General features: G+C 37.9%; 1 protein-coding gene across 5 annotated transcripts in view; it reads right to left on the bottom strand.

The window, feature by feature from the left end:
• Positions 1 to 22,945, bottom strand: part of LOC133523383 (uncharacterized) — a 311,151-nt gene that overhangs the window by 182,527 nt on the left and 105,679 nt on the right. The window contains exon 1 of one of the 5 annotated variants that reach the window (XM_061858922.1): positions 18,600 to 18,771. The exons of the other annotated variants lie outside the window; for them this stretch is intronic. Coding sequence (XP_061714906.1) covers positions 18,600 to 18,699 — 100 coding nt within the window. The 5' untranslated portion in view covers positions 18,700 to 18,771. Of the gene's footprint in view, positions 1 to 18,599; positions 18,772 to 22,945 lie in introns of those variants that run through there. 5 annotated transcript variants of the gene reach the window in all.

Here is a 22,945-nt window from a genome sequence, read left to right as displayed (position 1 = left end):
TGTTAGACTATAACGTCGGACTAAATTGGATCGCACGTTCGAATTGTAAACTTAATTCTGTCCTTTGCACTAAAGTTTACAAAGTTTATAAAATCGACAAAACTGTAAGGCATAAAAACCAACTAGTGTAGTAGGTACGAATAGGACTTGGTAATCGTTTGCCGTGCTTAATGCGTAACATAAACGTGATGTCATATTTATGTACCTGTTATTGAGGAGATTGAGTATTAAGCGTGTCGAACGTTGAATCAAATGTCAGATTTTTACTTACCATCTGACTTTTGTATTGTTTTAATGCAATTCTAGACATTTGATCTTCATAAAAACGATAAAAGGTACCTATATACCTAAAGAAAATTGACAACTAGCTTAAAGCGTACTAACAATACATTTTAATGGGGGCCACATGCAAGGTACGCGAGATTTTTATAATGTATTTGTAGGCCATAGGTCACGCATGGGAACCATTTTCAGTGATCAATAGGGCCCGCATGCGGGGTGCGGGAGATTTTCCATATAGAATAGAATAGAAATAGTTTATTTGGTGTACATGAAACTTAACCTATAATACATCTTATTCTAGAAAAATGTTACACCAAAATGGATGCCGTGCCGCTCAGCATATGCCGATGACTAAGATCCTTAGCCATGGCGCTGGTTTTCAGGGCATATATGCGACTATGAGTTTTACTAGGCTATACCGCTTGCCGCCGCAATTTATTCGACCAATATAACATTTTAGGACCTGCAATATTGGATCAGGGGGGGATAGCTAAGAAGACAATCGTTGATAGAAAACGCCAATCGAAATTTTTATTTCTTTTCGTTTGGCGGTTGTTAATGTACGATTGTTATATTGGCTAGAACTCCAGGTAGTTTGATCAATCGAAATGTAATGTTAGTAACTAGAATATAAAAACAGAGCTTAAATTTGGGATTTTAATAAAACTACAACGATTTCAGTTTACTAGAACATTCGCACTAATTGGATCGGCATGTCCGAATCGTATGAACCTGATTCTGCACTATGCGCTTATGTTTTTAGCGTTGCGTTGTTCTGAAACTACATGGAGAAAATACTAATTTCGTTATTCAGTATCGATCATCAACACTATTCTAGTTATATTAATCTTGTGTCCTTTTTGCCTTCGTATCGTACCCTACGCTCACTAAAGTACTTAGTAATGATTAGATGATTACCAGTTCGCCAGACGATATCGGCCTGTCAGTTATTCGCGAATAACTAACAGGCCTATATCGTCCGGTGAACTGCTAATCAGTGGGCTTGTTTACCGATTTTTAGGAAGTGATTTTAGGTATGATTCGGACATCTTAAAAAAATCCAATCTGAAATTCATTACTAGATTACTGATGGGTTAACCTTTCGTATCCTGCTACCGAACATTGCCGTTTAAATTGTGTGATCATGATAATACATACAATACAATACAATACAATACAAATACATGCATTGAATATAAAGGTGTATTGATCAGTGCCAATGCATACGAAAAATCAAGGTCAAACTAATTATCGCAGAAAACTTGTTAAGAAGGTATACCAAAAGTTTTTAGTAATTGGTCGGATTTGGTAATGAACAAATTGTCCTATTTTACTAGACTATTAGGGGGTTTGGCAAACAAATCTACGAGCATGCACAGAGACAGTGTTAATAGCCTATCCTTTTGAAATGAAAATATACTTTCGGGCAACAAAGGCTTTCTAAATACAAAATAACTAAAGTTATGTAATGAAATATATTTTCGAAATGTTTTAGAATTATTTAACATGAATATAAAACCCTAACCCTAAAACCTATCTGAATCATAAAAGCTTATTATAATTCAGTATCTACCATGGCCATAAATAATTCTGCTCCCGTATCGACAGGTAACGACTGCGGATATTGAACACGGTTTTATTACTTTGAATTACCGTTTTCTTCGCCATTTGAGTAAGTAGTACTTGCTTATAACAAAAATATTTCTGTGCATTTGCCACCCTTGGCAAAATTCAGCAGCATTTTATGATCATATCATTTAGTCCTGAAAGTCACAATAAGCTGAAAAAATAGAAATATTTTTGCCTGTTTACAGTTAGACCAAGCTATTTTGGTAGCGGTTTTGATAGCTCAGACTGTGCATGTGTTACTTTAAGTCATACTTCTGTAATATTATGACGTTTAAATAACACTTGCACAGTCTGGCTGGGCTATCAAAATTGCTGCCAATATGGCTTGGTCTAAATCTCTCCATCTCCTAATCCCGGTAAGGGTATGGTAATTTTTTTTTATACTACGTCGGTGGCAAACAAGCATACGGCCCGCCTAATGGTAAGCAGTCTCCGTAGCCTATGTACGGCTGCAACTCCAGAGGAGTTACATGCGCGTTGCCGACCCTAACACCCTCCCTCCCTTGTTGAGCTCTGGCAACCTTACTCACCGGCAGGAATACAAATGTGAATTTGACGGTGATTTTGATATTTGATGATGATTTGTGTGAACACAGATATTTGCTGCTCAGTCAGGGGTATCTTCTGTGTATTTAAATCGATATTTGTATATATCCTCAGGCCGACCAGAGACCTATAAAAAGCCCTTCTGTTCCATTGTATTTTGAATCTTTATTTTGACAAATAAAAATTGTCTTAGCAAGTTTTGATTCCTGGGCTAGAGGTTAAATATATCGGGTCATTTTCTGAGAATATGTCTGCGATTGCGTCTTATTGCCACGACTCTTTATACATTTTGTATGGTTCGCGGCAATGAGACCGCACGGATATTTTTTTAGAATGACCCTACGTTATCTGAGTACCCAAACCAAAGTATTATTGAGCTTACTATGGGGCTTAGTCAATACATTAACAAATCCAGATTCATTTTCCGCCAGCTTATAAAAGTAACGGTATTATACAGAGGTCATTACACGCGGCCGTGTCCACGCGTGAACGGAAGTCCTAGACACCCCACACGTCATGTGGACCGGTTTATGATACTATGATGTAGGTATAGGGTTTATTGTCCGCTATATTCTCTTTATGGACGGTAAATGATATTCGGAAACGTTGGATAAATAATAATAAATAAATATATGGACATGGACACTCTTACACAAATTGACTAAGCCCCGCAGTAAGCTCAAGAAGGCTTGTGTTCTGGGTACCCAGACAACGATAAATAATAAATATAAATACTTAAATACATAGAAAACACCCATGACTCGGGAACAAATATCTTTGCTCATCACACAAATAACCCTTACCGGGATTCGAACCCGGGACCATCGGCTTCATAGGCAGGGTCACTACCCACTAGGCCAGACCGGTCGTCAGGTGGATGAGATATCAATTTGATAATCAATGTTAGTATATCCCGGCCAACCCGCATATGCAAATTGCTAAACCACTGTTTAATTCTTAAATGTGTAAAGAGTATAGGTACCACAAAAAAAAATCTGGACCTCGAAAACGCTTTGAGGGATTCGCTAAAAGCGTAACAGGTGGAATCTGGGTGCGTAGCCAACGTTTAAATCGTTTAGCTTCGTAGCATACGAAACGCAACTGTCACTCTGGCGCACTAATATGGAAGTGATAGAGAGAGATGAGATGACTAAGCTACGCTACGGAGCGTTAACGATTGGCACGTTAGCTAAACACCCTGAGGGCCTACCGCCAAAACTGAGAAATCGCAAATCGTTATCTGCTTCTTTATCGCTCGATTATGCAAGAGCGATAGAAAGGCAAATAGGTAACGTTATTCGATATTTCGATGTTGGCGGTAGGCCCTCTGGATTAACAAGCGTGGTGTCAAATCGCCCTACAATAATCTCTGACTACTTATGTATTTACTTCTTGTCTAGGTTTTGGCTTATGATAAAATGGTGTCATTAGCTGCATAAACATATCACGACGCACAATGATCCTTTGTCTCCGACAAACACCGGCCTTCGACATTGCCTGTTATTGTTGTAACTCACAGACAGAATAGAAACGAGTGTCAAAACTGAATCAAATGTACGTCAATTTTTAAGTTCAAGTGGTTTCCCACGCCTAAGGATATTTTTCACATTAAGAACGGAAATTCGTAACAAATGACGTGAAGAAGTCATTTTCTTTGATACAAAACAATTCATATTCCAGAATAAAGGAAACACTCATGCTCAGTAATACTGTTTCCACTGAAAGGATCAAATAAGCTAAAAATGAATCTAAATTCACGTACGTGAATAACCTAAGAAGGACTATTGAAATGTTTTAATAAATAAATAAACATTATATGACATTCTTACACAAATTGACTGTAAAATCATAAAGCCTTGTGTTGTGGGTACTCAGAAAACGATAAAAACAAACACTTACATACATAGAAAACACCCATGATTCAGGAAAAATATCTGTACTCATCGCCCGGGGCGATGCTGTTGAAGCGAACTTGCGCGATCTCCATCAAGCCGATAACTGCGGTGGGAGATGGCGCAGGATCGAGACAACTGGCGTGTACCTACTCTTGTCGGAGGCCATGACTCATTTTAGGTTGCTGCGCCATTAAGTATCTGTGCTCAGCACAGAAATAATTGGCTTACCGGTATTCGAACCCAGGACCGTCGGCTTCATAACTACCGACTAGGCCAGACAGGCCGTCGATTAACTAAACGGAAACCAGCCAAAAACCCAAACTTGCCACTTTTCACTAACTCTCAAAACAATAACGCTGTTCCAAGGTTCCGCATAACATTTTCAAGAAAACAATTACATCCTTTTCCAACTAAAACACGAAAACTGTCTTTATTACCATGGAATAAGGACCAAGTAGCATTTTATATAATATTTAAGCTGTTCACGTTCGTATTTGCGAAGTGCTTTATATTTAATAACGTTAATGCTACTTAATGTTACATGAAAGCGTGTTGAAGGACTTTCGTGCTTCTATTACTGACGTGATCGCTATCAAATACACTTAGGAGTTATATAAAAAGTTATGTATATTTGCCATTAAACTATTCACCTACAATATGTTTATAATGTTATAGGTAATAATTTTTTTGGCTATGTGCAATTTGCGCAGTGAGGGGACTAAATGCGAGCATTACGTTAGTCAATATTTTGTATTTTCTTCGTCAGTTTTTGATAAAATTTGGTATCTAAGTTTGAAGAGTTTTTCATTTAGGGCGGAACAAATACTTAATCCCAATATGGGACCAAAAAAATGAAATTTTCCATTGCGTTACGAAAATACCATACGTTTTCGTAACTCAGAGGAACATTTTGTAGGATTACAAATTATGGGTACCTACAGTAAAATTGCGCTTTTGAATACCTACAATAGGGAACTCTATATATCCACCAAATTTTATCGAATTCTAACGAAATAAAACTACAACACAAAAATCGACCCACGTAGTAAAAATAAAACGTGTATTTTGATTCTATGGTTTCTCATAGGTATGTGCCGAAAAAGTTGCCATCCATCCTTTATTTAAGCAGCAATAAACCACAAAAATATATGTCATTGGCTGAACGACTAAGATACGTAGATATTATCTTTCATTCTTTTAAAATCCGGAATTGAATAAAGTATTGAAATTAAAACCCTTCCTGAATCCACCTTTTTTTTTTTTTTTTTTTTTAAATAGCCTATCTTGTGTCCCACTGCTGGGCAAAGGCCTCCCCTTTTTTCCGCCACTCATCGCGGTTTGAAGTATGTTCCCGCCAGTCTCTGCAAAAAGCGTCGAGGTCATCCCGCCATCTCTTTTTTGGTCTGCCTCTGCCCCGGCTAACCTGCGGTATCCATTCGGTAGCCAATTTGGCCCACCGATCCGGGTGCATACGGCAGACGTGTCCTGCCCAACCCCACTTAAGCTTAGCGGCCTTAGAAGTTTTTATAATGAAATGAATACCGCACATGCGACCCGATATTAAAAAAAACTTATTGAATAAATAGTTATGTCCATGTACCAAGATAATATAAAAAAAGATATAAAATAGTTTAATTCCCGGCTAAAAATCTTCAATCTTATTTTGCTTTTTATGATCCAGCCTGGATAGTCGCAAATAAAAGTGCTTCGTGACGACGTTTCGTGAAAGGTTTTAATGCTATTGGTTTAAAACATCAAATGCATTCTCGTGGCGCGTGCAAAGTAAACTGAAGCAGAGCTTATGGCCTGGTCATGATAGTACATTCGCGCATCAAAGTGCACTTTAGACGAAACTGGACGAATCGGACCTTTACCGGGCGTCTTTAAAGTTGAAATTCAAATGAGTAACAATATTAAATCTTGCACGTTTTCATTTTAGCGTACGATGTGGTTTGATGCTGTTTTGTTTTTTTATCACAATGCATAAGTTAGGAGAGCAAAGTAAGCGCCAGATGTGCAAGCAAAACAAAGATATCAGGAGTATTTTGTGAGTCAGAATAAAGCTATAAGTATAAGGGAGAAAATGTCGCTATACGGGAAGCGAGGCATCTATCCGGGTCACCCAAAATGCGAAAAAAAACGGAAAGACTGTCTATGTTGCTGGTCCGGTAGTATACAAAAAGCTGCCAGTCTCTATCCCAGAAGAGGTAAAGCTTAGTTCCTTCAAAACAAGACTAAAAAAGCTTTTACAGTTTCCAAGAATTTCTTGATTATAAAAAATCTTGTTTAATCGTGCAATATCAAATTGAAATAAACATAAAAAAAATATGTCATGTGTCATTTCCTTTGAGAAACGAAAAATATAAATGGATATTTCTAGACTACGTTACTGCGCAACAGTCATTAGTCTTGTAACAGGCACGCGTTGACTGCTGTCAGTTGTCATGAAGCTCAATTTGCTGACTATTTTCACGTACAGACGCTAGATATTTATTGAGCAAAGACTAATAAAGATTATTACTCGCAGTAAATATTTGCACAAACTGTTATTAAATAACGTGAAAGAAAGTTTTTCGATTAAAGTGATTGAAAAAGATATTAAAAGATAAGCACTAAAACAGGGGTAGCAACACACGTGGGTACAGGGGGTCATATGTCCAAGTATACTATCTGTGCTTGCATTATCACACTTCCCTTTCCTTTGTAAATGACAAAAAACTAGATAACGGTTGAATTTTCTTCGAATTTACTATTTTTGTTTAGTGTATTTCTAAAACACACATATAAAGGCATCAAAATAACTATACATATGCAGTTTTGGTCTAACATTCAGTAAGCTATTTTTTTACTAATCTGTCTGTCTTGAGACAGTATTTACTGGATTCGCGATACATAATATAACATTTGAGACGTGAACTGAGGTTCCTTCGGCCGCAAAGACTACCGTTTTTGCAGCTCTGCTAATAAGGTCTAATTTGTTGTATTTAGACAAGAGTTCAGCTTCAGTCTATCCTTCATATCATCGTATGTACAGATGTGACTGGCAAGTGATACTGCCATACTTTTAATCCAAAATTCGTCTTAGGCTGAGGCAGAGACAAGCGAAGATCAGAGGAATCAAACAAATAGCATTGGTTGTAATTCAGCGGAGCGGAGAAGAGATGTATATTACAACCAATACTACTGGTTGATTCCTCTCATCCCCGCTCGTCTCCGAGTCAGTGGGGCAGCCGTATTATTTTTAAAACAAATTATCATCAAAGCGAAGCAGTAAGATTTTTTTTTAATTATATTTAAAAGTTTACAGTACTCCATCAACAGCACGCCACACAAAATGCAGCCAGTATTTTTAGAGAGACCCATTTGGCTACTTGATACCGGTAGTAACTCGTAAATAGTATTGCATTATTGACGGCGCAAGTTTATACTAGCAAACATACTGTTCCACATTCAATATAAAAAATTCTCTGAAACTGCTGGTACAGTCGCCATCAGACATATCGGAGCAGCCAAGGTGCTCACAAATTTCTGAACACGCCTTTATTGTCAAGGCGCGAATGCGTGTTCAGTTACTTTTGAGCACTTCTGCCGCTCTGATATACATGATGTTTGTTTACCAGTTTGTTGAACTAGTAGCGTTCTAGAAGAATATTTTCGTCCAACTACCTATTAAGTATTTACTCGCTGTTGCCCGGCAACTTTGGACTCTCGTAATTTCTCATACGCTGCCTATATACCTACGAGGCTCGTAGGCCTTAGGGGTTAGGGTTACCCTTTACAGATATTTATCGGAATTTTAAAGTCTTCTTGTACTTGCGTGCTATTATTAGTTTTAATTTTACAAAACGTATATGTATATTGTCTATAAGGTATGTGCAATATGGGCCTTGTTACTTAAATCACATTTTAAATAAAAAATATCAAAATTCCTACATATGTTCTTGTGTGGATTAGTAAATATAGCAGACATATATGATCGCGGCTGGCAATACGTCCCACTTTATCGCTTGCTATAAGGACGACATTTGCTTGTATATTTATACGAATAACCTGACAAGGCGTCCTTCAGGTCACAATTATAAATTTTGACATTTAAATTTAAGTCCAATCCATAAAAAGGTAGAACATCGCTTCAATGATGACATTGACTGTGTAAAGTTTGATACTACAGAGTACCTATAACGTGCTTAGATTGTGCATTTTCGTTTGGTAAGAAAATTGCACAATTTTATAAAAAAATGTGCGAAAATATGACGTGAAGAACGACGAGACGTGTTTCGTGCCTTAATTTGCAGTAATTAAAGCAATTAAAAACTCAGTACTTGAATTTGGAGATGGAAATTTTGAAATAATAAATCGGTATGTTTATATCTGCCAACTCTTCTATATCTATAGTATCGGCTACCTATTTTCAATAGTACCTACTTGTGGTTCTAACCTATAGGTACGTGTTTTAGCAAATGTACCCACTCGATAATGCGATACGGGATGATCGATGACAAATTCACCGCAAGCAGAATAAGTCGAACGCGATCACACGGCATTAAGCATGATATTTTAATGGCCGTTGCAGCTCAACTAGGTCACCTGGTTTCTGAACTAGACTACTATTTAAGTGAAATTAAATGGAGCTCAATATGAAGTACTGAAATATTTATACCTGGATATTGAAAGGAGCGGTTTGCATAGCTAGTTTATATAGTACGGTCGCCAAATCTCAAAAGCCCTCTAGAAACACGATTTAATTGACTCGGCTCGGCCTTACCCACAACCGGTATCAATGTGTTCGGACAGTTCTCCTGATCACCGTACATGCGGTAGTAAAGCGGAAAAATGGTGGAGGGGATAGTAATGACGTCACAAAGATGGCGGCCGGACCTATTCTTTTTGGCGGTGTATCTCGAAAACCACTTAACCGATTTTAACCATCGAGGTGTCAAATAATAGCTTATATTATGGAGATTATTTCCTTTTGTACAAACATTTACGTGAAACACAAAAAACAGTTTTTTTATAAAATTATTATTTTTTATTTTGTAAAAATCTCCGTAAATATTAGCATTTCGCAAATTTTGTTTAATATAAAACATATTGCTTCATTATCAAGGAATATAATGAGCCTTAAAACATACAGATCGAGTAATAAACAATGAAGCTACACTCATTTATTTGCGCATGGGTAACGATAACTGGCTTTTACCGGTCGAAACTGTGGTGACTGTTACGATACGTATTGAATGGAATTTATAGAGTATCGGTTTTAATTACTGAAATTATAATTAAAATCATAAAAACCAGACACAATAATGTTACCTTACTTCGACGTTTAGTCTCTTTTTTCGTCTTAATCATAGGTAGGTACATATTTCTTTTTACTTAAAATTTTTATACAGGGTGAACTTTTAACCACCAGTCATACTCTGCGCAGCGACTTTATAGGTCATACTGAACAACTTTTACTATTAGTAGTCCCCAAGCCGCTCCGAGGCCAGATTTAATTGACTCAGCTCGGCCTTACCCACAACCGGTATCAATGTGTTCGGGCGTTTCTCCTGATCACCGTACATGCGGTAGTAAAGCGGAAAAATGGTGGGAGGGGATAGTAATGACGTCACAAAGATGGCGTCCGGACCTATTCTTTTTGGCGGTGTATCTCGAAAACCACTTAACCGATTGTATTCATCGAGGTGTCAACTAATAGCTTATATTATGGAGATTATTTCCTTTTTACAAACATTTACGTGAAACCTATAGGAAAATAATAATCACAAAAAACATTTTTTTTTATACATTTGGTTGGTAGGTTTGTCTTATGTTTTAAAGCAGTAAAATCTTTCAAGTCGAAACACAGTATAAATATACATTTTGTTGTCTAATCTAAAAGTATGATGTTCATTGTTTAAGACTGATTAGTGATTACTGAATTAAATATCATGCTATTTGTTATTTTTGTTTTATTTTTTAAATCAGGTATTAATTTATTCACTATGTATCACTATACAGGCAAAATGTGTATCATAGTTGGTCTGTAAGTACTTACTACTTGTGTCGAATATAGGTATAAGATGAAATTTTAACCACCAGCCATACTCTGCGCAGTGACTTTACAGGTCATACTGAACAACTTTTATTATGGGACCAATGCCGAATCACGCAAGAAAATTTGGATCTGGAATGACACCCACTGGCTGTGCCCTACCACACAAAGCGAGATGACATTCACAATGCCCATACCTCTCTTTTGGACGTAGTTTAAGGACGTACCCGGGTCCATGACGCATGCTCGCCACACCGCTGCTTAAAATAAGCTGACGCACCGTAAATTGAACTGCGTAAAAATCGCAAAAAATATTACACGGAGATCTTATGGCAGACACCGTACCGGTGACGTAAAAGACGCAACTGTTTTGCGAACAAAAAAGATTCGCGTGAAGCACGTCACTGCGATTCCGTACCGTCACCGTTTTTTAAACAGCGGTGTGGGGAGCATGCGTCAAAAACGGTACGCATACGACGCGTCACTGCGATTCCGTATCGTGACCGTTTTTTAAGCTGCGGTCTGGTCGCACCTTGTATTGTATTGTATTGTATTGTATTCGGGCGATTTTTCCGCAACTCGACGACTTGCGCCTATTTTGCGTGATATGTTGGGGGTGGGCTAGTCCTGCCAGCCCAGCTCCTCGAGGAATCCTATCAAACCTTTGATGTTGAGTAGGACCTCGGGGAGGTCTCTCGGAGATCCGAGATGTTTAGCCCTGTATGGAGTCACTCCGCTGCATTCCAGCACCACGTGAGAGGCTGTTTCTTCTGTCTCCATGCAACCTCGGCACAGGGGACTGTCTGTGACACCTGTTGTGAAAAGATGTTTGTTAAATAGTCCATGACCTGTTATGACACTGGTTACCATACTCAGTCGGACCTTCCCTAGTTGCAGGAGCGCCCTTGTGAGTTTTCCGTTGATGCCAGGCATGGCTTCTTTTGCCTGTCTGCATCCAGTCTGGTTCAGCCAGTGTTCTGTGTGTAGTTTCCCTGTACGTGCCAGCAGCATTGAGCGTACCTTGCTAAATGGTATCGGAAGAATCGGTTCCGGACCAATCGCCCCCGCATTCGATCCTTGCCTGGCAAGCTCGTCCGCAGCATCGTTACCTCGGGATCCACTGTGTCCCTTGATCCATTGTAGGGTGATCTTGTTATTATGACATACCTCCATTAGTCGTTCGTGGCATTCGTGTATAAGTTTGGATGTAACTATATGGCTATTTAGAGCCATTAAAACTGCTCTACTGTCGGAGAGTATGCGGATGGAGGATCCTAATACCTTCCTTGCAGTGATGGCAGCCGCCGCGTTTATGATGCCCATGCACTCAGCTTGGAATACCGAGTTATGGGCTCCTAGCGGAGTGGTGATCGACATGTTCAGGTCTTCTGAGAAGGTTCCAAAGCCCGATCCGCTGTCTGTTTTGGACCCATCAGTGAAGATTCTCAGCTCCCGGGGATTGAGTCCTTCATGATTGTCGTCCTTCATGATTGTCGTCCTTCATAATTGTCGTCCTCATATAACTGTATTTTGTACCTTTTATCGAAGATAGCTTGTTTGTGAATCCGGTCCGTGCCTGACCTAAGCACTGGAAATTCGTCATACACCTTTTCCAGGCATTTTGTGTGAAGAGCTCCTGTGATGTTAGACCATATCTTGAGGGTTCGCAACCTTACCGCTGAGAGACTGGCCTCTTGCTGTATGTGTAGGTGCAGCGGTGGAAGGTTTAGCATGACCTCCATGGCTGCAGTCGGGGTAGACCTCGTGCAGCCAGTGGTGGCCGCGCATGCGAGCCTTTGAAGTCTTTGTAGTTTGTTTCGTACGTTGCCTAGGTTTGTTCTTGGCCACCAAACCAGAGCACCGTAACAGAGTAAGGGGCGGATTATCGTCTTATAGAGCCAGAGGGTAATTTTCGGGTTGAGTCCCCACCTCTTACCAATCATCCTTCTGCACTGCCAGAAGACAACTCCCGCCTTGTCTATCCGTTTGTTGATGTGGTTGTTCCAATTGAGTTTATTGTCGAGAGTTAGTCCTAAGTACTTAACTTCATCGGACAGCTGTAGCTCAGTTTGGAAAAGTGTTGGTCTGGTAAAGTTGGTCGCACCTTTATATGGGACAGTCAAAATTTTTTTCGCGATTTCGGAATTGGTCCCATAGTAAAAGTTGTTAAGTATGACCTATAAAGTCGCTGCGCAGAGTATGACTGGTGGTTAAAAGTTCACCCTGTATAAAATTTTTAAGTAAAAAGAAATATGTACCTACCTATGATTAAGACGAAAAAAGAGACTAAACGTCGAAGTAAGGTAACATTATTGTGTCTGGTTTTTATGATTTTAATTATAATTTCAGTAATTAAAACCGATACTCTATAAATTCCATTCAATACGTATCGTAACAGTCACCACAGTTTCGACCGGTAAAAGCCAGTTATCGTTACCCATGCGCAAATAAATGAGTGTAGCTTCATTGTTTATTACTCGATCTGTATGTTTTAAGGCTCATTATATTCCTTGATAATGAAGCAATATGTTTTATATTAAACAAAATTTGCGAAATGCTAATATTTACGGAGATTTTTACAAAATAAAAAATAATAATTTTATAAAAAAACTGTTTTTTGTGATTATTTTTTTTCCTATAGGTTTCACGTAAATGTTTGTACAAAAGGAAATAATCTCCATAATATAAGCTATTATTTGACACCTCGATGATTAAAACCGGTTAAGTGGTTTTCGAGATACACCGCCAAAAAGAATAGGTCCGGCCGCCATCTTTGTGACGTCATTACTATCCCCTCCACCATTTTTCCGCTTTACTACCGCATGTACGGTGATCAGGAGAACTGTCCGAACACATTGATACCGGTTGTGGGTAAGGCCGAGCTGAGTCAATTAAATCTGGCCTCGGAGCGGCTTGGCGACCGTACTAATACTCTAAGTTCGCAGATATAGTTTGGAGAACCCTGATAGGGGCTAATATACTTGTGTGATGTTTATTTTCGAGTAAATTCTCTGCACTAGTAAATGGGCGACAGAGACCTCTCTGGAATCGTTTGGAAGAAAAACATTACAATGTTCACGTCAGAAGAGTATATAATATAATGACTAGTAGTGAGTCCTAAGTGTCGAAGAGTTTACCTGTCTCTTAAAAAATCCAGACAACATGTAACGTTCCACGGAAAAGGTACCCTATGGCAGTTGGCGCTTATGTCGCGTAGCACTGCATTACATTAGTAATTATTGGAACCTGTGGAACGTCACATATACAAGCCTTAGCCTGGCATCCCCAGGGCAAAGAACCCAAAAAAAGACTAGAAAAATCAGTTACGTACAAAGTATAACAAAGATTGTATTCCCCAGCGAACGGCCAGAAACAATCCCGGGTCAGTCGTATTTGTGAGACACTCGACCTGGCGGTATGTTGTCATTGGCTGCGCGAACGCGGGTTACTCGAGTTCTTCTTGGGCACCAGTTAGGGTGAGCTCTCGCTACTGGTTTTAAATAAAAAACCAGCCCTGGAACCGGGAATACTCGGTTCATGCCATACAAATTCAGTCCAGAGAGCATTCCCTAGCACCAGTGTACACGGTTGCCTCGAGAACCGAAAAATCTCTGCCTGAGTTATGGGTACTGATATGCAGACGCAATTTTCAAAATTGAAAAGTTTTCACGTTGAAAATTGTGTGGGAAACGAAATCGTCCATTTCCAAAATTGAATCAAAACTTCTCGTGATACTTTTCAGAATTTTCGATTTTTTTCGAAACCTTCCGCAACTCGCACGTCCGTGGTAAACAGTTGTGGGATCGCGATGTGATATATTTGCAACCTCGGCTATACAAAGGCTGCCACTCGGAATCCAAAAATTCTCTAACTGATATGTGCAATCGAGGTTTAATCGGAAAAAGCAATTTTACTAATAGGGACATAGTTCACTGACCGCTGTCAGACTTTATCACTCAATTTTGGTGAGCAGTTGGAATGAGAGTCCTGCCCAATTTTCCACAAGGAGGACAAAACTACAGCGTAATGACGAAACAAGTGCCACCACTCGAGCTAGTTCAGTTTTGTGACTGTCTTCCTTTTCAGGAAAGACAATTGTGTATTTTAAGGTCTAGCTTTGTAACGGCCCGAGGTTCATAATTCAGTACATTTTGTGAAAAGGGAACAAATTGATAGAATTTAATGATGTCTAAAGGAAAACCTACATTGCCCCACACTGCGACGCATCACAAAGCTGATACTAAAACTAGGCTAACAGCTTTATAAAACCTCCCTTCAATGATAATCTCGGAGACATTGTGCAAGATTGACCACAATGTAATTCGGTCACTTCACTGAAGTTGTATGCATCTGAGTCTCCTATTTCAAGATCGAGTCTCTAAAATATCGCAACCAACCGGTATACAAACCCATTCTATCTAAATTCATGTTCCGTTTATAACTTAAACACATGGCACATAACAATTAGAACGGCACTATACAGTTACCCAGCAGACGCGGAATATAGGCCAAACTGCTATAAAATGGTTTAACTATGTGCGTCCATCGATTGTAGGGCATTAACTATTTATTGCAGCTTACATTGCTGCTGGGTTAATTCTATACCCGACTGAGGAAGAGAGCTCATTGTGTGTATTTTATATTTATTTACTTTGATACGCCTTATAGCGGCAATTTCGTCGGTGTCGTCGGTTGGGTCACTTTCGTTTGCTATATAAGATATAATGCAACACGAATGTTTTGGGCTAAACGCAATAAGAAACAACGAAGAGAATTTGCGCCTTGACATCTGAAATGAGTAGATCGATTTCCACATACGAGTTGGTGTTCGATTCGTTTTGATTGTGGAAGTGTGTATTTTTATTTTAAGACGAACATTTTAACATTATTTAAAAAATACCTACTGTGAAACAAAAGCTTATGTGAATCCGGAATATGAGAATAGTTTTCCGTTAATATGATTTTCCTTGCTGTGAAACTATTTCAAGCCCTCGTCTATACGAAGATTTTTATTAAGAAATGTTACAAAGTAAGAACGATAACGTCTTTGTGGTACGAGTATGTCAGTTGTCCGAGCGAGATTCACGAGACTCTCAGTATAAGAGAAAAGGGACGATCCAGGATTTGATTACAGAAACACAACTGGCAGGTGAAATGAAATACATAATATAATAAGCAGGTAATGGTAAAGCTCGTATGACATAGGTACTATGTATTACCTTCATGTAATATTGTTTGATGCATTGTATTAATGTGACCCAGTTTTGTAACGGGGTCCCGATTCTACTTTTCTTGTTATATCTATATACTTTACCTACTCGTATGTATATTAATGTAGATAACACACTCGTTTTAAAGTTATTAACGATGTATATAGAAATATATAAGAGCACTATTTACTTATGTATGTACCTCATACATATAATGTTAACTTGAGAAAATAAACAGAAAACGTTTGTGTACCCATCTAAAGCAGTAGCGAATATGAATATTTGATGACATCATTTAACACTATAATGTAAGAACAAAATAGTGCTAACTAATAAACAGTAGTGAAAACTGAGAAAAACAGACTAAAGAAGCGTGTAGGTACAACATTTTAATAACAAGGTCAAGACCAATCTTTTGAGCGTCGGCGTCTAGTCAGCGCTATGGAAAATGGCGTCGCTGCGCAGATGCGCCAACGTTGCGTCGAGCAGCAGCCATAGAGTTGAATAGACGCCGACATTCGGGAGACGCTAGTGTGTGGTAGCCCTCAGACTGCACACTGACACTGACACATGCGGTATAGATCGTGTCATTCACGAAGACGCGTGCCTTGACACGTATTGTCATGTTTAAGGGCCGTTTGTTTCATTTCAAAATTTTAAATGTTCTGTATTTGACAGCTGCCGGCACCATATTTAACATTATAAGATAATAACATTTAAAACTGTACGTAGAGCGTGTGGTACTCATATTTAATATAGATGAGTCATACGTGACTACAGCTGGTGCAACCTAGCTGAAACGTCGGATAAGTCACATCGCGTTAGACCCTTCTACGTATGTAACTAAATGTGTCGAAGTCTAGTCAAAGGTCCCACTTTCTCGCTTACGATAAGGACGAGATTTGCTTGTATTTTTATACGAAACCTGTCAAAACGCCTTATGGCAAGCGACAAAGTGGGACTTTTTGCTTAAAAACGACACAAATATATTTAACTTTGACCACTGTGTTGATTGTGCGTAGTACAGTCGCCTGGTGCTCAAAATTTTGTGTATATGCACTTTAACGTTTTAATAATAGAGTCATTGTTCAGATATTTGTGAACACCATCGCTGCTCCGATATATCAGATGGCGACTGTACAACCCACTTTCAATGATATAAACATTTACAATTAGGTATCTGAAATGGGTCGATTATCTGATTTATTAGTCGCAAAAACAATGGAGTGAAAGCCGATAACACCGCTTTGCAGCTGTCATAAGCAGTCTTGGCTACAATACAACCGCAAGCTTTTGTTAGTCAATAATGAAAACTATATTATGAAAATGAATTGTTGAGACGGCTCTAATATTGGAAAATTTAGTCTAAAATTCTGGTTACAACGGCACAGCTGTTATCAACACGAGGGTGTAAGGTCTCGCCAGACTTGTTGGTAAAAAATCGGTGCTCCCCGTGTACTGTCTCAAAAAGGGCTTTGCGGTGCATATGACACATTCTTTATATGACCACGCATTTCATAATAGTACATTTCGATACAAGTGGTAGGAATAGGAAATTCGCAACGAGTGGCAATAAATCGACACGAGTTGCGATCTACCTTTTCGCACGTGTATTATACAACGCTTTACAGTACATATGATCTTTTAAATTTTTGATATACGCACGAATAGTTCTATTTACCGCACTGAACCGGTAAAGTAGCACTATAGGTACTGTAAAAGACATCACCAATAATTATGTAAATCACGCGTTTTTACGGTCGCTTCAAGGCAATTCAGCATCCTAAAACCCTAATCGAAGTAATTGTTACTATAAGCGTGAAAAATAAAACGAATGAGGAAAAATAATACCTTCAGCAGCGAAACAAAAAATGGTAAGAATTTATAAATTAAACTAAAATATGATTTTAGCGCAATTTTATTCCGCTAGAAACGTAAACATTCATTCAGGAAGACACCTACTCATTTCCCGAATGTAATGGTTTCTGCAAATGTTTATTTTTTAGTTAAAATGAGTAATCGACAAATTTAATTGCACGTAATTTTCTAGTAATAGTTATTCGATATAACTTTTTTATTAATACCTACTTAAGTTTGATATTTATGATTGAGCCATTTTAATATTTTTAATAGACAAAACTTGATGTGTTAAGTGAATTGATTAGTCTTTTCTAATCTGGACTAGATGTCCTAAACTAAACAAAAGTGACAAAGCCCTGCAGTGGCGGAGGGGGATGGTCGATTGGCGATTTATGTAGTGTGACTACTTAAAAAACACCAGTCAATATTTAATAAAAAAAAACATCGTTTGTTCCCAAAAAGTTGCCTTCTTTTCTAGTTTAACACTTGACTACACACAACTTCTATGAGAGCCTTCGCACGCAGGCAGAGTTTGGTTATAAATGTATCTCTTACTTACCGCTGCAGTTTAATACAACTGAAGCATAAGTTAATACATATCGTTCTTCCTCGCGTTGTCCCGGCATATTGCCACGGCTCATGGGAGCCTGGGGTCCGCTTGACAACTAATCCCAAGATTTGGCGTAGGCACTACTTTTTACGAAAGCGACAACCATCTGACCTTCTAACCCAGAGTTAACTAGGCCTGGTTGGGATTAGTCCGGTTTCCTCACGATGTTTTCCTTCACCGAAAAGCGACTGGTAAATATCAAATGATATTTCGTACATAAGTTCCGAAAAACTCATTGGTACGAGCCCGGGTTTGAACCCGCGACCTCCGGATTGCAAGTCGCACACTCTTACCGCTAGGCCACCAGCGCTTCTAACATAAGTTAATACATATAAATAAATATTATAAGAGACAAATACAATCATTTACTTTTACAATAGGCACGTTCATGACTACTTGCTGAAATTGTTTCAACTTTACTTGGTTCTTAAAAGTACTTTTGACTTGTACAATTTTTATATGAATTCAAAATTAAAACCAGGACCGAAAACGAAAGGCACTTTAACCTAATGGTAATTTATTAAACTTACCATGTGTCGTCGCGCCAATCTGATAGTAGCACCTTAATATAAGCCATAGAAATACAATCCACGAGAACACTATAGGTCCCTCCTGTACCATCAACTCCATCACAGATCAATACACTTACACATGAAACTTGGTACCAAATATCAAGTAAATATAACCAAAGACAACTGTCCCAGTCCGGTATTGGTTTTTACAGCCAAAATAAGTATTTAATTTTTATTGTATTCACTCTGACATTGCAACGAATCGCCTGCACACGGTACAGGCCAAAATGATAACCTAACCTAACCAAGGAATCTTTGTTTTTCGCACCGCACGCCGGACGCGCGAATTTACACTAAATGTATACAAAAGAGCATGTGGGTAGCCATTAAAGCCGGGTCGATGTCATGAGTTGACTTTAGAGACACGCGCGTTTGGCACATGCGCGAGCGTCGCGATCCAAGTGACGATTTACATATATAAAAACTCGTTGCGTTAGTAATTGCTGAAATCTTTCTGTTTTTTAAACACACTTTTATTTGCAGACTTCCCTTCCTCATTTACGAAAGTCTAGTAAAAAATGTAATCTATTCACAAATGACGTACAACAGCGATTTAAACATTTGTTTACTCTGTAAACAACCGAAATATTTAGCTAAAACGTATCGATCGATAATATAGATCGTTGATCTGTCCGCGCCTAACTCGTGGCCCCGACTGACATCGCTTGCCCACTGTAACGCACGTGTGTAGGTACAATACTTCGTTAATGATAATCTAAAATAAACGCACCTCCCATGGAGTTATAAAACAAGCTTTCTTTTACTAATTCTAGTGGCTCAATATTCAAGTTCACGTTGGGTATTCATAGAACAAAATATGCCATAGAATGTGCACACTTCTAAGTTGTATTTATCGTCAAAACTGACGTTGCGTTGGGGTAACTGCAAAATATTTGTGATGATCAGCGATAGATTTTAGATAATATGCAAACAGATTGCTATAGTGATCGTCGGAGGTATTAAATTAATTGTAATTTTACAAAAGTGCCCAAAACAAGAGTGCTATGATTTCAGAGTTCATATTTCGATACCCTAACTCACATTCTTACTAATTACGCGGAAAAAAATATTCTAATTAATACTGTAGTGCACAGAAATAAAATCTAAATTACAACCGTAATTTTCGCGTAATTAGTACGATTGTGAACCAGGGTATCGATATGTAAATATGCGTGTATGTAGGTAATTAGGTATGTACCTAATTCGAGATTTTATAAATTAAGTATATACTTAATCAAAAATATATAGTGGTGGTGATATATCATAAATCATAAGTAACTAATGATATGTAAAATAGGAACATTAAATTAAAATTTATCAGTCGGCTTGCAGGCATAATTATTGAGATCGAACGTATTGAAAGTAATTTCAGCCCAAGACACTACTGACAAATTAACATTAATTCATTCAGAGGATTGAATAAAAAATGACTCTTAATCCCTCCATTTACTTTAATCCCTACATTCGCTGTTAAGGTACAATTGTAAACTGAATAAATAAACAATAAACTATTACAGTAGTGGTTTGAATAGAAATCGTTAATTTTCTCTTTATTTATTTTTGCTAAAAAGGTAATAAAAAATACAGTTTAGCCAATGAATTCGTAAGTTTTAATATCCATTTACAGGATTCTTCATTTAATAAAATTCGTTATATTACGTACTAGGTTTGACCACCTATACTATACAAAACAAAACAGCAACCCTCAAAGAGAGCAGCAGCGAAAACAAGGAAAGAAATAGTTTTAAAGTGGTTCGATTTTCATACAAAAACAATTGCGTTTTATTAAGTCATTACACACTATTACTACATAAATATGTGCGCATCTATCTATTTCGAATATTCGTTTGCGCTAAATTGTAAGAAAAACTTTGTTTTATATAGAAATCACACAATAAAACGTTATTTTGGTGTTACATTTATATAAATAAAACGATATTTTGCGTGATTTCTGTATAAAACAAAGTTTTTCCATCAATTTAGTGCAAACGAGTATTCGAAAGTAGATAGATGCGCACATATTTATGTAGTAAGAGTGTGTAATGAATGACCTAATAAAACGCAATTGTTTTTTGTATGGAAATCGAACCACCTTAATACTCTAGTCCCGAGTTTTAATCGAAATATCGTTAGACGAACGAACGAAGTAATTCACTGTAGGACACAATACTTTTAGTGATCAGAGCCCCTAGTGTAAATTTATTCGATAGCGAAACGTGACGTACGCGTTTGCGTTCTCATTTTGTATGGGATTTAGAAACAGCGCGCCAAGCGGAACGTTTTGGAAACTCAAAATCCCATACAAAATGAGACTTAACGCAAACGCGTACGTCACGTTTCGCTATCGAATAAATTTTACACTAGGGGTACTGAAGGCCAATTCATACGTTCACTTTGACAATAAAACGTACTTGTCCGTACATATATTAGCGCGAGCGAGACTAAATCATTTAGATATCATTTTGATGGGAAAATTTAAGTTTGAATTGGCCTCCTGACTGCTTAAAGATTCATCGTAGTCATATCTCTCGAAAAAAGAAATAAGCAATGTTTTTCCATGGACGTGTGGGAATTATGGTTACATTAGAAATACATCTGTTGTTTTGACAGTAACAGCAAACAGAAGCTAACACAAAATAGTTACAAGGAAACTCTCTGCTTTTATTTCAACTTACTCGTACTAAACATTAGTGTCCGACCGAAGTTTCGGTTTCGGCAGATTTCGGTATAAATATTATGTTTCGGCTAAAAATTCAGTTTCGTCCAAAAAAACTGCCCATTATATCAGCCCCGCCGGTTGTATTTTCTGTAGTGTCCGACTGATGTTCCGGTCTCGTTTCCAGCAGTTTACGGCATAAAAATCATGTCGCCGAATGTTTAGTTTTGGCCGAAACTAGAGTGAAACCGACCACTCGGTTTCGATCACTAGGTCTGATTTTCCATACACGCTATACTAGGGGAGACCGCCGAGATGAGTTTTAACAGAGATAGGTTGAAAACAACGTCAATTTTGGGATATCTATATATAACTGTTATATCGAGCTGGAAAAAATGGATATGCGTCCTTGCCTCATGAAAACGATTTAAACAATCGGAAAATTGTCGTTCTTTAAAGTTACATCGATTTTAACTCACCTCGGTCTCCCCTACACCCCACCGAGTCCACGGTTCTTTTATCTATAGGTTAAAAACTTGGCTACTAAAGGTATCATCTCTTTGTTCGAGGAAGTGGCTGGGAGTTTCTAAGAAGAGTTCAAACTATCACCGGAAATTTAAACTTGTAAATCATTTATATAACTTTGTTTTGATGCACTGAATGCGAGTTTTAAAGTAGTTACTGCATTTTCGATGTAGTTTAGCAATTGGTATAAAATTTCTCGATTTAAAGTCGATTTCTAGAAAGCATTGTAAAGTATTATTTACTAAACAGTATAAATATCGCCTAGGCCTAGGTCATTCATTCATCGCCTGCATCTAACGAAATGGCTGAAGAACTATCAGCCTTGGCTTGGCTTGTCAACTCTTGTAGTTGAGCGCAACGTTTTACTAGATTGCTGAACCTCGTGCAGTCATTTAGTTAAATTGGACATTGATGAATTTGTCATGTTTAATTATGTTAGGTTATTTCATTTATTTGTTTATTTTATTGACTAATTATTTATTTTATTTAAATTTCACTCGGCTGAGTGAATTATTTTTCTAAAGTGAGTCTTTTTTAAAAGGGCTGACTTTCAAACGCCAAGTTCTTAAACGTTGAGCGATTCTAGTTCAATTAACTATCGGCCTAAGCATCAAATTGGATAATTTAACTAAATGGCTGCGACGTAAACATATGTTAGACTTAGGCATATTTAGGCATAACATCATTGTAAATATAAACTAACGTATTCCAACAAGCATACATCGACTAACTCACTAAGCTACCAATACTCGAAACCGTAATTCAAGGCCAAAAAACTACGACAGATACGTCACTGTCAAAACTGTCAATGTCACTTATTTCACTGTTAAGTACACATTTCAGGTTTGGCCAACCTTTTTATATTATGCTTTTTTATATTGGACAACATCATTGATAAAAAAAAAGGTGTTTGTCAAACTTTTGTCGCCGACTGCACTTTGTTTTCAACAGTCAACTAACGTCGAGACAATTTTAACGAACCTAAACACAATAAGGTTGCGTTGGTCTACCACAGAGTATTTCTAGACTAGACTAGTTCTTTAAGTCTCACTCGAACAAAACTTGTCAAAAACTCAACTTTTTCAGTCGCTTACTATATAGTACGTTTCATTGCTTTTGCTAT

This window comes from Cydia pomonella, chromosome 12 (assembly GCF_033807575.1).
Source record: "Cydia pomonella isolate Wapato2018A chromosome 12, ilCydPomo1, whole genome shotgun sequence".
Taxonomy (NCBI): domain Eukaryota; kingdom Metazoa; phylum Arthropoda; class Insecta; order Lepidoptera; family Tortricidae; genus Cydia; species Cydia pomonella.
The sequence above is the reverse complement of the archived record's forward strand: the minus strand, read 5'-3'. Positions and strand labels throughout refer to the sequence as shown.